The 15583-nt window shown below is 30.1% G+C and overlaps 1 protein-coding gene across 10 annotated transcripts in view; it reads right to left on the bottom strand.

The window, feature by feature from the left end:
* The window catches only part of LOC143253130 (homeodomain-interacting protein kinase 2-like), a 61693-nt gene that overhangs the window by 24119 nt on the left and 21991 nt on the right, over positions 1-15583 (bottom strand). For 7 of the 10 annotated variants that reach the window (XM_076506453.1, XM_076506454.1, XM_076506457.1 and 4 more), the window contains 12 exons: positions 14889-15065; positions 14474-14628; positions 13838-13961; positions 12139-12258; positions 8493-8579; positions 7990-8174; positions 7574-7715; positions 6529-6715; positions 5675-5760; positions 5168-5233; positions 4484-4660; positions 1808-1971 (listed from right to left, as the gene is read on the bottom strand). In XM_076506453.1, coding sequence (XP_076362568.1) covers positions 1808-1971; positions 4484-4660; positions 5168-5233; positions 5675-5760; positions 6529-6715; positions 7574-7715; positions 7990-8174; positions 8493-8579; positions 12139-12258; positions 13838-13961; positions 14474-14628; positions 14889-15065 — 1670 coding nt within the window. The remainder of the gene's footprint in view (positions 1-1807; positions 1972-4483; positions 4661-5167; positions 5234-5674; positions 5761-6528; positions 6716-7573; positions 7716-7989; positions 8175-8492; positions 8580-12138; positions 12259-13837; positions 13962-14473; positions 14629-14888; positions 15066-15583) is intronic. The other 3 variants (XM_076506451.1, XM_076506452.1, XM_076506456.1) reach the window with 3 other exon arrangements.

The following is a 15583-nucleotide window of genomic DNA, read 5'->3' as shown; positions in this document are numbered from 1 at the left end:
TTTTTTATGGATGTTTTTACATATTTTTACAACTACTTCACCTCTTGTGGATAAATCCTCAACAGATTTGGTATAAAGGTTCATTGGATCCATAGATAAGTACATACAAATGTTCAGCTTGTATTTTACATTTTGAGATTTTCATGAGCACTTTTGCACTTTTTACCACTACTTCACTACTTGTAAATGAATTTTCACCAAATCTGACAAGAAGAATTATTCTATATATATACATATATACAAAGATACTTGCAAAGTTGCTAGTATTACATTTTGTGTTTTGCAGCTTTTATGGGCATTTCTTACAATTGTATATAAGGAAAACAACTTTCATGCCCTAAGGTAACCTTTCATTAATCATGAATTGTGCCCAACAAACAGATACTCCAGCTAAATAAATAATATGGTGAAAGATAATTCAGACCTCCATTTTGCACATGACTGATGGGATCACTTGAGAAAATGGTACCCAAACATGAAGGTTATTACCTATGTACTCAGTCAACTTTAGAATACCACTTAGCACATATAATGATATAGTATTTACTGAAAAACGTTAGTGTTTGAATATGACATATTTCAATAATGAAAAATAAGATACATTACAAGTTCTGCTGTGGTGAAATACCAATAAGCCACAAAAATGTCATAAATCGGTGATTCTGAATCACTACTGACTCAGGACACTTTAGTAAATTTTGATGGCCATCATGACCCAGTAAATAGCTTTAGTGAAAAATGTACATACATGACTTACAAAACATTAAGTAAATAAATAATCTATTACCTATTCTCAAAATCTGTTCATAACACTTTAACATATTCTGATGATCCAATCTTTAATTGAGTTCCTTGGGTTGAAATATACTGTTATACATCACTCTTTTAACTTAATTTAGTTAATAAAGGTATTTAACAATCTTCAAAATCAACATTTAGAAACATTTATTGTTCATCAATGTTATTAACATTTTTATTACTTCAGAGGAAAATATTTCTATTTCTAAAAAAGTAATATGTCTTAACTCTATATGTACATGTATGTTATAGTGAGAATGTGCATGTTGTGACATATTACATAGATACATTCAAAATTTAATAAAGCAACTTTATTAATATATATTAAAATTAAAAGTTAAAACTTTAATAATATAAATATTTGAATTATAAATCATATTTTAATGCCAAGTTTATTAATATATATATATTAATAAAGAAAGAGAGTATAGCTAAAGATCAGAAAATACAAAAAATCTCAATTGCCACTTTTTGTGTTGTATGGCAAATCTCTCCTTTAAATTCTGATCTTTAGCTATACTCTCTTTCTTTATTTAAATTTTAGATATTCCAAGCAATACAAAAACAAATTACACGTAATTATAAGTACGAATATAAAATTAGAATTCCTATCTTCTCAATTTGCTAAGATATGAATAAATAAGTTCAACTCACCAGTGAAGTTCCACCCATTTTTCTTATCATCTAATTAACATATCAAAACCACATTCCCTTACTTAATAGGCATATTTATAGCCAATAAAAAGGGTTTACTTTTCTTCATGGTTTTATTTTGGTAATTGTTTTTTGGTTAGATGTTGACAAGCCCCACTGTTTAGTTATGTGTAATGGTTGTTCTCAAATTCCAAGCAGTTAATGAAAGTTTTTTAGCATATTTATAGCTTAGTTTTATTTCTTTATTAATTTCTAACAAACCAGCTACTAAAAAAAAGCTACAAGTTAACATCTTAAACATTTTCCTTGATAATAAAATATCTGTATTTCTTTTGTTAAAAATAAGTTTACTTGCCGAGTTTTGGCGACTCTTTTAGATGAAACCATCTGTATTGTCCGATTCCCACCATGATGAGGCACAATAGCCTGCTGTTGAACATAGCAATTGGCAGAGTTTGGATTAGTTGCAACTATTCCCCATGGAGGCTGAAGACTTGGAGCTGTAAGTGTTGTAGCCTGCTAAAAGACCAGAAAAATAACAGGTTTCACACAATAGCAATTATGTTTTAGAATAATGAGTAAAATAGAAGATTTAAAGTAACTTTGTTAGAACTTGTTATTCTACTATTATATGAACTTGCAGCCACTCAATTACAGTTTACATCACCTACTTTTCACCTTTGTGAAATAAATTGTTCATTGACCCACAAAATACAACAAAGATAAGAATCTACATCCATATATTAAATATAATGCAATAAAAAAACATGTTAACACAAAACTCTCAATAGTACCAAATTGAAACCACACCCATCATGAAACTAGAAATCAGAGATTAATATATTTGTTTGAAGTTAAGCACAAAGCTACACAATGAGCTACATTTGCTCTGCACATCACAGGTATCAAAACCTGATTTCTAGAGTTGTACGTCCACAGAAATATGAGAGATTAATAAAAAAATACAAAAGTTAGAATAAACAGTACACCACAAAATATGTTTCATCATTATCTTTTAGCTTTCCCCTCTTCTTTCCACCCTCTCACAAAATGTATATTAATTTATTCCATTTAGTTTAATATGATTTTAGATTATAAAATTTAGATTATTAAATAAAGTGCTATTTAACTTTCAAAATATATTTAAAATTAAAAGAGATTGCTTGAATTACAAATTCTAGACTAAAATTTAGTTCCTTCCACAATTCCTGAAACAAAATGCCAAAAAAAACAAATGTTACAAAACTTTCTAAGTAACCCTATAATGTGTGTGTGTTTTCTTATAGCAAAGTCACACTGAGCTATCTGTTGAGACTACAGAGAGAAACCAAACCCCTGATTTTAGCATTGTAAATCTGTAAACTTACCAATGTACCAGTGGGGGACAACCCTATAATTAATACCTACTAGTTTTATAAGTAGATTATTAAACTCTCATGCAGGTTTTCTACAAAAATGAAACTAGAAGTTGAAATTTGATGTGAATGTTCCTAAAAGTACACAGTTTCAGGAAAATAACATTAAATTCTGATTTTTTTCCATTATTTCTAATCTAAAAAATTCATTGTTTAATGTAACTATTTACATTCAAGTTCTGAATAGTTCACATGCAAGGTGATTTTCATTTTGAGTATAAAAAAAATATTTATCTCCAAGTTTTCACATTTCATTTGCATAACCTCCTAAATGAAGTTTTTGAAAATAAATATTTATATTTTATTTTCTATACTGTATCACAAACTAGTTATAACATTAACATACAATGTAAATACCTTTTAGATCTTTGTAGAAGCTTTTTGAAACATTTTTAATATGCATAATTTCCTATTTTTATCTTTTCATTTATAGTTTTTTTTTTTTTTTTTTCCAATTCTTTACCGTTTATTATTTATAGCAATATGTCAACTGGTCCCCATAGTTCTTTATTAATATTACTACCCATCACACTCTTTAAATGAATTTCTAGCTGTAACATTTTTTCTTGCAGGTTGTTAAAATCAGCTTCTCTTATTTTCCTCTAAACATTTATCTCTAAATCCTCTTTCCACACCTCCACAAGCTAAATGAGCATATATCCAGTTCTAGAGCTACAACTCTCATTTATGCAACAGCTAGAATTCTTGATAACTTATTGAGTTTTGTTTTTTAGACTATCAGTCTTTTTTTTCAGCTTTTTTTTCCTAGTCTATATCTTTATACACATATTCTAGAGTTGCATCATATAAGGACAAAATATTAAAATATAACCTTAACAAAAATGAAGCCATTGCCCTTAAACAGTTAAACTCTCACAAGATTTAAATAATAAACACTAACAAAGGTGATTGCACTATAGAGTAGCTAAAGCACTCTGGATTCAATAATGTCTTATTGAATGACATACTATACTCATAGTTGATCCTACCAACAAAGTTCTTTTAATCATTAAAAATCTAGTTAAAGCTTGCCCTATCAAGTTCACAAAGACAACATTTCTGACAGATCTATGGTATCTAGCATAAGGTTACCATTACAAAAATGTTGAAAAACTCTTCATTAAGAGATTACACTCTCTATTTGAAACCAACACTTTTTTCTTTCAAAAACTCTCTAGACATTTTCAGAAGAATCAAAAACTTCAAACTAAACCAAAAAAATATATCAGTATCACTTGACATAAAATCTTTATATCTTAATATCTAGAAAAACAATTAGAAGACAATTCCATAGCAAAAGACTTTATTAATTCACAGAATACTGCTTAAATAACATTTATTTTACACACAAAATAATGGATTAGCAATGGGACACCCTCTTCCTCTCTACTTAGTCACTTCTACATGTTTATTTTAGAAGAACTGTTTGAAAACAATTTAATACACACCCAGAAACCTGAAATCTCCAACACATGTACACAATTTTTTCAGTATATAGCAACACAGAAAAGAGATGCTACTATTATTGTTTGCCTACCTATTATTAAAAAATAAATATAATGATAAAATGCAAACACATTCAGTGACATGATAAATAAAATCTAAAGTTCCCCTACCACAGGTATAACTGTAGCTTGTTCTGGTAACAATGATGCTCTCTCCAAAACAAGAGAATGACTCCAGGCTTCTGAGTCAGACAATACTTGCTGCTGAATGACCTGCTGTGTTGGAATCTGCTGCCAAGATGGAACAAACATCTGATGACTGGCTGGCCAACTTGATTCCACAGCATTCTACAGAAAATAATGCATCAGTTACCAACACTTGTATTTTTACATATATATATATATATATATATATACATGACTGGTTAATTAGAGCTTATTCGATAAACAACACCCTTACTTCTTTGAAGAAACACTCAAATTTCTGGCAAAATAAGTTCTGGTTTATTTCATTTCGTGAGCATTAAAAGAAAATAAGACCACAAATTCATAACTAAAAGCTATGTGATATTTTTACTTTTTCTGTCTATGAAAGAAAAAAAAAAGTCTACAGCTAGAAGTAACTAGAAGCCAGAATATATCAAAAGATCTATACACTGTAGTATAATAGCTGAAGTAAAACATTGTACTAGAAATAACTTTTCCATGTACTTTTCAACAGACAAACTAACATACCTAGAAGTTCAGAAACATGTATCTAAAAACCTAGTTCAAACTATACTTACAATCTTACATGTCTTTCTTTCTAACTTATTTATTTTCAAAAATGATCTGTAAAACACAGGTAAAACTTACAGTTAGAAGCATCTGCCTTCCATTCTGCTCAACCACAGACAAAGGCACATACTGCTGGGTGCCTACCTAAGAATACAGTACAAAATAACAGTCATCATTACTAATTTGTAGTAACTGAGGTTCCTTTCAGAATAAGATATATTTTAAAAATTGCAAAACAATATAAAAATATCATGATTAAGGTACCAGAGTAGCATTAAAAAGTGGTCGATAAATATGTATATTAAAAGATAAGAATGCATGTGTTCTTCTATGTTGTTTTATATTTAAATAACTATTATAGTTGTCCAAAACATCATCCAGTCATTTAGTATAAAAAAAGCCATTCATGAAGCTTTAGAATTTTATTTTATTTTTACAACTTGTTTGCTGAATAAAGATTCTTTAGAATTATTAAACAATTAAAATTTCTGCATATTATTGATCACATTTTTTCTTATGAATAATAAATTACGTTTCTAAGATTACTGGCATACCTATTTTTAAAACAAAACTATACTTAACAACCTGTGTGAGAAGAGATGGTTGAATCAGTAAAGCCTGGGCTGCCTGAGCAACCAGTGGTACCATGTGCTTGGTTGGCGAGTTTAACCCTGAAAAATAACATACATTAACTTTTTCTTTTACTTAAAATCTGACTATTAAGAAAAGTTACAAAATGGAAAATTATTTAACTTATTGATAGTTAAATTTGAAAACTAGACTTCTGAGAGCAACATTTACTACATTAGATTAAAGAACATAACAGCACAAAATGATACATTTTCTTAAACATACGATGATGGTTCACTTCACATTCTAATAATAAAACTAATTATACATCATATATATTCTACATTTATAAATAGTTTTAAAAAGCTGATATAATTCAATATTTTTATTCTTAACTTCAAAGTTTAATACTTTCCCTGTTTTAGTCATATTTTTTGTTGATATTCCATAAAACTTTCTTTTTTATAAAATTGTTAATTTATTGGAGAATTAATATAATGGGTAATGAAAATATAAAAGAAATTAATAATAAAATGTTGTTGTGTTTATCCTGGGTCTTTTTAGTGAAAGTAATTTAACCTATCATCATTCACATGCACTTTGAGCATCATGTAACGTCCTTACAAAGCTTTTTTCTTATCTCAAACGTTGAATCAAAACAACCTGCTCCTATTACCATGTTCACCAGCATCAGCTGCATATCAAGTAAATGTAGTTGTGTATCATATATGATACACAGGCATGTTAGAATTACGTTACGTGAATTATGTGTGATGCACATGACAGGGATAGAGTTAAATTTTAAACCCTTGTATGTACAAAGCTGTATAAGTTCCTAATTATCCTACAAATTTACATGCCAACAATACCTTGATATGTAGGGCACAATAAAGATGAAACACACAGAGACTGCTGAAAAGGATCTGCTTCTTGAGTGGCATACTGATGTCTTGGTCCATTAATTCGAGCTTGTGATTGCTGCTGAGAAACATTAAATCTCTGAGGCTGAGCCATCTGGTGAACAGGTTGATAAAAACTAGCAGCCTGAAGCTGGTACTAAAAGGAACATGTTGATTAAGTACTACAAAAAATAAAAAGATCATTGAGTTAGAAATTAAAATAAAAAAGGATTTTAAAATGTTATCCCATTTAAAGAAGGTGTTGTTTATACACAACATTAAAAAAACAGGTGCTGTAAAGACTTTTAACAGCCTGAATATGATTCAGGAAGAGAGCTGAAAGCTATCTCCTATTAAAATCTTAAATATTCGAATGTGACGTTTACTCATTTTTAATAATTAATACTACATGAAAAAGGATATTTAGAAGTATATTAACTGGACACTAAAAATTCCTTATAAACAGCTTCTTTAATTCAGAAGAAAAAAGTTTCTGATTTTTAAGAAATGTAATACATTTTGCCATGTCTTCAGTATTTCTTTTTTCTTGTGTAAGTTGTATTAGTTTTAACAGGATACATCATATCAGTGATAAAAATATAACTTTACACATCATAGATAATTGTCCCATTCAATTTCCAACTGAAAAATACTATATCAAAATCATGAACAATTGAGATCTGTTACCTTCAGCAAAGCTCTTCATCAACTTCCTGAACTGTATCTTATAGTTTTATTTATTACTTTCTTTAAATGTGTGGTGTTAATTAACATGCACTAAATTTTTTCTTTAGAAATCAAACACAGATATTAAAAAAATACAGTTTCATAATTTAACAGATATTTTGTACTCAACAATGTGGTATGATTTTATAAATTATGGGTTACTTCTTGATAAAGACATAAATTTTGAAATTACCATCATAGAGGAAGAAACTTACAAGGTTGTCTAGGTCAGTTGACTGTTTGTAAATAGCTTGCTGGAAGATCCAAAATTTTAAAGCCTATAACTTACCTGTTTCTGCAGGTTGTTGAAAGTGAGAGCCACATTATTTGAAGAGCTAATGTTGTTCATGACTGAAACCTGATTCCTATTTTGATCATGTACGTGTCTTTTTCTGCAACACATCTCCATCATTTGAATTGAAGCTTTCATGCTATAATCAATGTTAATGAAACCCACTTAACAATAACACTAGAATATGTTAAACTGCTTCCTTATGAATGATTAAAAACAAGTCTAAAAGCTCCAACAGAAACATTACAAGAGTTTGTGTTATTCTATCTAAATGAATGCTGCAACTACTAAAATCATTACTGTGGTTTTTATTAAACAACAAGATCTTAAAAGGAATTATTTAACTACAAACTTAAACTAATTGTCTTGTGTATCTAAGGAAAATTGAAACATTCTTTTGAACTGATGCTTACTTATTACAATGTGCATAATCAATAAGGTGGTTGAGAGATACAAAATTATGATTCAGAGCTTCACCAGGAGTAAACCTTTGTTCTTGGTCAAAGGTTAACATCCTTTTTAGAAGATCAATAAATTCCTGCCGATCTGCCTTCTCAGCTAGCAATTCTCCACCTTCTAAGTCAGTAGGCACATTTACCTTCAGAAAAAAATGCTTAGTTTAGTGAAATCAAACATAAACAAAAAAACATCCTCTTGGCTGTATCTCACTACATAGTAAAAAAATCCTTATATTTAACTTGTATTTATTTATAAATTAGATTTTGTGCTGATAAAGAAACTTACCTAGCTAATGAAACCTTAATCATAATTGGCTCTTAGCATATTCTATAAGGGATTTCCACTGTATTGGTTAAAAGTTAATAATTCTTTTACATACCATTTTCAAACATTTATATTTATTGTTGTTCACATGATACTCTTTATCACTGTACCATTAGATGCCCATGCTACTTACTTGTGCCATGTCATCAAGACAGTTGAATATGTACTTTCTAGCTTCTTTGGACTTAATATTTGTCTCTGCTTCATGCTCTTCAGGAATCTATAAGATTTATATTTTATTATTTTAATAACTAATGCAATAAAATATTTGAACAACTTGTTTCACTAGTAAAACATTCTTCATTTAACACGCGTTTTACAACACATTTATTTTGCTATGTGCTAAATTATAAATGTGTTACAACCTATACTTCACAGTCTAAACAATAATAATTGCAAAGCTGGTTCACATCATATTAAAATTAGAGAGTTAAGTTCCAAAAATTTATATCATCATTTGCAAAATTTTTTACTAGAATCAATGTGAGCTGCATGTAATATCCTTATCTTTAACAATCATTAACACATCTACAGTTTCAACCACCAAATGCAATATCCTTAACTTGAATTATCACAAGTAAAATCCTTAAATTTAGTACAATGTGTAACATCCCCATATTTAATCATCATGAATCAATCACTACATACAGTTTCTGTAACTTTAACAGTAATGTAAAATGGCAACAGTTTTAATTAAGTGCAACATCCTTAGCTTTAATTATCACAAGTAAAGCCCATAAATTTACTACAATGTGCAACATACACATATTTAATCATCCTGAATTAATCATTACATACAATGTTCTTAGCCTTAACAATAATGTAATACACTTTAACTTTAATCACCAGAAAAAATATTGTAATTTGCAACACACTTAGCTTTTCCATTATATGATGCATCCATAACTTTTAATTGTTTAGATGTATGAATATGTCCAAGAAAAATCCAAGAAAATTCACCTAGAATTTGAAGTCTGGCAAATATATATATCTCCCTAACCCCACCATCACTAAATTTTCTTTTCAAATGTGAACTGATCTGGTTATTGAAACTACAAAATAAATTAAAAATAAATAAAACTGCTATAATGATACTACTTTAAAAGCTGTTTCCAATCATATCTTTGTTTTGTAAATAATATCAAACATTCAAATGTTTTACAAACACAAACTCTGTATGTAAACAACTACAAAAAATTAATTTATTATACAGCCACCTTACCTTAATTAATATCAGACATTAGTTATGACTGAATTTAGTGGATTGGCATAACAAGCCAAGGCAAATGTGAAATTTGTTTAAATATGGTTGACTCATCTTTGGAAGTGAAGCTGCAAGTTGACAGTTTTATTTCTTATACCAGTAACACCATTAAATGAGTCATTCTTTAGGTTAGTTACTAATTATACATTGTTAATTATTAACTAGTTACATGTCTACACCAGACAATTTCTGCCTGGTTTGACATTTCATTGTTTGAATACAAAGAGGCAGAAAAATCAAATTGTCAAGATGCTAACTTCCAGCATGATATCTTACCTTTTAGAAACCTACATTGAATTGGTAGAGGGATGATAAAAAAAAATCCTCTATTAGAAAGAGCTTAAAGAGAGACCAGGAGGTGTAAGACCAAAAGCAAAAACATCACATCTCAGTCGGAGATAGCAACATATCTGATCCAGGTATACACTTTGCTCTTTATGACAGTGTCACATATACAAAAAATGGAAAAACATGAAAGAATTATAGAATATGTATGATTGATGAATGGGGCTCCTTGAGTGTCAGGTGGCTAAGGTGCAACAGACTGTAGTGGTAGTTTGACCTCATCCAAGACCAGGCAGTACCTGGAATGGTTAATGAGATCTGTGGTAGGTAGAGGATCATTTACCTCTTCACCTTGAAATGGTAATCTGTCTCCAACTTCATGCACATCCAACACAACTAACAGTAGATCTGCCAGGAACTGACACCCAGCAGACAACAGGAAAGTAGAAAGCTGCAGCAGAATGACAACTCCAGTCCAAAAACTGATAGCAACTTGTACAATACTTCTAGTCCAGGATAAGAGAAAAATATCTGACCATACACAGTTGTTACATAGAGCAATAACCAATACCAAATCTTCTGAGAACCAACTTCCAGCACATGGTAGAAAAAAGTGCCACAAACCTAGGGTGCATCTCCAGTCCAAAATCTGCAATGAGTGGGAATTTGTTATCTAATCCATGGAAAAATGAGAAATACAAGTCAGTACATGTGTGTAAACTTACTTAGCTAAAACATCTCCAACCAACACCAGACTCACCAAAAGGTACATCTGGAGAATGGAATGGAGGAAGAATGTCTCAGCCTGAGGAGCAAACTACAATAATATATATATATATTCATGAAATGGTAGAGTGCTTTAGTCAAACCCTTGTGAAATTGCACATCAGGTCTGTAGTAGGAAGAGCATTACACCAAATATATGTGATACTAGTAGTGACCAGGCCATCTCCAACCAAAATCATATACATTGGGAATATACATCCAGAAAGAGAAATGCCATGGTAAGAAAAAATAATTGGTCAGATATATAGACAAGAATACTCTGTGGCATCTGAACTCATGTACATCAAGTTCATGGTAGGAAATGCAATACACTAGTGACATCTGCAGAATGTCACTGCATTCTAGCATGGACTAAAGTAAAGACGACTGAGATTGCTGCCCATCTCTGATGCTCTGTGGTGCTGAGATGATTTTTCCTATAGCAGAACTAACATACAATCTGTGAGCATATAATTTGGGAGGAATATACTTATGAAGCAAAAACCATTAGCCAGAGCTACTAGCAGTCCTATGGAACACTCCATCTCAACAGTGTGCATAACCTAAACCTGCAATATAATGGTTTAGTAGTATATAACAATAAAAAAGAGACACACAACCAATACCTGAAAGCATCTGGAACTGTACGTAATGTCCATGATAGGAAACACTACAACATAATTAACATTAAGCATGATTACAGGATGGGCAGTGCTGAATTTCAGGACAAAAAAGTATACCTGGTAAGGTGTCACTTGCTACAGTGTAGGATTTACAATACACTAGCAAAAAACCCCTAAAAAAATAAGAAAGTTGGAAAAAGTAACTTTTCACGATACTGAAATATGAAAAATGTAACATAAATAGTAAAGAAAAACTAATTCAATAATATAATAGAAAAACAACACATTTGCACACAAAAAAATTGCACATATATATATACAGTACTACTGCTAGTTGAGAAGTGACTGATTAACTATTGCAGATGTAAAGAGGGCACTGATTATGATAGTAGTAGTATTGTGCCCCTACTGGTGGAGAGCTGCTGCATAATCATTTGCATGTGGATATGCAGAAATTGGAGGTAAAAGACTAGTAGTGTGCATTAAAAACTTGCACTCACAGAAGGCAATACTAGTCAAGAAAACATTTTTTGAAAGGAAACAGGTTATTGTACTGGAATGTTTGATTCAGGTGTGATGATGTTTGTGAGTTAAATTTTTATCTTTATGCATGCAAAAGTAGAAATGGCAATATACTTTCACTAGGCTAGAATTGATTAGCTACCGTGGATTACACCTCATGCACATAATGATGAGTGCCTGAGTTGTAACTCATTACTTTCAATCATTTAAGGTATATGATCATTATAACAAAAGTTATATAATTTCTGATGAAATGATTTTATCTTTTATTAGAATAAAAGATTACTCCCTACTCCACATTAATGTCTATACCACATTACCTTCAGCCTCCAAAATGGATAGTTGCTATCTGTTTCTCTATAGAAGAAACGAGTTGTTTTTGTGGCACTATTTAACATATGTTCTGCTGGCAGTCCTTGGGTCTGGCTGATATATCTTATCTAGAGCAAACAAATAAGCAAACACACAAATGCTATTAAGCATATCTTCTACTTGCAGTGCTTTACTTCAACAATATATTTTGTCACGGTACAAAAGTATAAAATTAAGACTTCTGTTAGCAGTCTTTAACTTTGGTTTATATATTTTATCTCAAAAAACAGATGTTTAAAAATTATTATTCTAGGCTGACTGGTACATAGGGCATAAATGTTACTGGAAATATGTTTTATGATGTAAATAATATGCACTGTGTTCATGAATGCTTATGGTATATTATGCATGTAGACCAGAGAGCAATGTACCTATATATATGTATATATACACACACACAACATACTCACACCAGTCTTAAACAATATCAAAATGCATGTTTCTCAGTAAAATTCACAGTTTTTCCAATATATCATGCTCTAAACCCCTTCCATATGACTTTATCACTCATTTATTTCTACTTCTAAAAGTAGCATTTTCCTACATACCTTTTTTTCCTACATTCCTGTATATAATGCCACTACTGGCAAAGCATGTCCAGTAAGTTTGTAATTCATGTGATATTACATAACAATATCACTGATAATAACCTTTAACAAATCTCTCTTTTCAGCTCTGTAGAGGTTTCTAGCAAGAAGAATATTTAATATCATTTTAGGATTTCAGCTGTTTACTTTGTGTACTGCTCTGTTAATGAGACCTTCTGTCAATATTAAAAATTTGCCTGGTGAACTGGCACAAAATCTCAGTCAAAATGCTATTTATATAATTTACTTTTAAGCAATAATAATTGTTATGGTATATAAGACCTGCAATGAATAAGGCCAGTAAAGACAGCTTTAACAAAAATGAACATACGTCTCACTGTGTTGTAATATCACAAACTATTAATCATAGCTCACGTTTTATCAACCTAACTAAATGAACATGCTCTGATATTGAGCTAAAGACCTCATCAACAGCAGTGTGTAGGATGCAAAGTTGCAGTTGAAATCCGACAATATTCTTATTGGAAACCAGTATACAGAACAAAAAGATTTTATACAAATTATTACCACATTTGTTGTGAGTCACGTTTAACAATTGTACTGGTATAACTTATACAACAGGTAGAAATTTTTCTCAATATTGTGTTCTGTTGTACTTTATAATCTAACTAATACAACTGGAAGAAACATTATGTATAATCAGGTTTAGTTAACAGATTTACAGGAAATGTTATTCAAGAAAATGTCATGTTTGGCTAATATGTATATATATATTTCACAGTATGTTCTATTTGTCTGAATTACATATTTGGATCAACTTTTAATTTTACTTCCTAAATATGGCTGACTTATCTAGTTCAATTACTTTCTCTCATAAAAGAGCAACAAAATAACACATATATTTTTACTTTACAGATATTATAAATAATACCAATTAAATGTAATAAGAATCATACAGTTGTGAATTATTTTGATAATACATTTTGAGCACAAAATGCAGTACCCAACACCAAAACAGTTTTGTTAGTACAAGAAACATGTTTAGTAGAAATAGTTGATTCTTGACTATGCTGAACATACATATTTAACAAGAAATTACCTGATCATACTCAGAAGACCCAGGATACAAGGGCCACCCCAGGAAAAGTTCAGCCATCACACAGCCAAGGGACCACATATCAATAGCTTCACTGAATGGTAAGCCAAGAATAATTTCAGGAGCTCTGAATGTACAAAAAAGTCATAGAAGAACACTAGTATAAGCATGTTTTTAAGTTTTAAAAATTACACAGTTAAAATAACAGAGTTTAAACAGTTAGTGATTTAAATCCTACTGGTATAAAGTGAGATATTACCAATCTTCTATTTACAAAAGTACATGAGAGCTTTAATCATTCACCTCTAAAATCATTCAAGCAATTAAGTTTAATTCATATTAAAATTTTCATGAAACTAAACATAATTTTTATTATCAAAAAGTATTAATTTTCTTTAGAAGAGTAAAATTTACACATTCATTTTTTAAGCTTATTACAGCTTAAATATCTTTCAGACATTTTTTAACATGGCCTACAATCTCCCCATTAACAAGTTATTCTGATATAAATAAAAGATATGAGAGAACCATGTAAGAACATTAGGTAAAACGTTTATCACAAACACAATACTAAAAGTATTTCAATGTCCTGTAAAAGTAAAGACAATGAATAAAAAATAATGTATTTATGTATAACACCTGTAATATCTTGACTGAAGATAAGTAGAGCACACAGCCTTGGAAACATGACTAGCTGATCCAAAGTCAATCACCTTTACTTTGAAGGGATGACGTATAGGGTCTACCAACATGATATTTTCTGGTTTCAGGTCAGCATGAATTAACCCAAGTTGCTAAGAAACAGGAAAAAGGAAATAAGAGATGTTGAGCATATGTTCACAAAAAATATAATTGTTCACTGTATTTTCATTTTATAGAACAATAACTACCAAAGTTCTTCTTCAACTTTTAAAAATTAGAGATTAACTCTCAGAGCATTGTTAAAAATTTTACTTCAAATACACAAGCAAGTGTTTTTCACCAAAAATAACTTTGAAACATGTAGTAAATATTTGTGGTGAGAAAGTCAGTAAACGGCTAGTTCTGGTTTTACCTTTAGCTTCAATAAAGCAGTGAGCACTTGTTGTAGGATGGGACGGATGTATTTCAGAGGAAGGGGGCTGAATTTGTTCTGTTTCAGGAAGTCATACAAATTTTGTTCCAACATTTCAAACACAAGACAAGTGTGATTCTTATGAGTGAAACACTCATGTGCTCTTACAAAATTGAACTAAAGGAGAAAAAAAATTACAAATTCATGTTAACAAGACAAATACCTTTTTCATATTACAATTTATATTTCATTACCATAATCTCCAAACCATCCATCATTTTTTAAAGATAATTAATAGATATAATGTTTCAATGTTGTATAAGCAAGAGCATGTGTAAGTGGTCTGGGCCTCCCCCCTACATTTGAAAAAAATTACTAACTTTTTTATCTAATGTTCACTAAGTAGACAAAGATCTTGTAAGGGGGTCTAAAACTCTCTACATGCTTTTCAAAAATTAACAAAAAATATATAAAAGAGCCTTATATTGTCAAAAAGAAATATTAGATACCATAGTTTTTATTTGATTAGTCTATTAAATTTGACATTTCATTTTATACTTTTATGAACATCAGTTTTATTTAGTTTTGCATATGTTCTGAAAATAATTTTATTTCCAAAAATAAAAAACTCAACTAATTTATTCATGATGAAGGCCTATAGTTGAAACTAGTCATTTTTTAATGTTTTATTAGTG

This window comes from Tachypleus tridentatus, chromosome 6 (genome assembly GCF_004210375.1).
Source record: "Tachypleus tridentatus isolate NWPU-2018 chromosome 6, ASM421037v1, whole genome shotgun sequence".
NCBI classification, from domain to species: Eukaryota; Metazoa; Arthropoda; class Merostomata; order Xiphosura; family Limulidae; genus Tachypleus; species Tachypleus tridentatus.
Note: the sequence above shows the minus strand (reverse complement) of the source record. Positions and strands in the feature narration are given on the sequence as shown.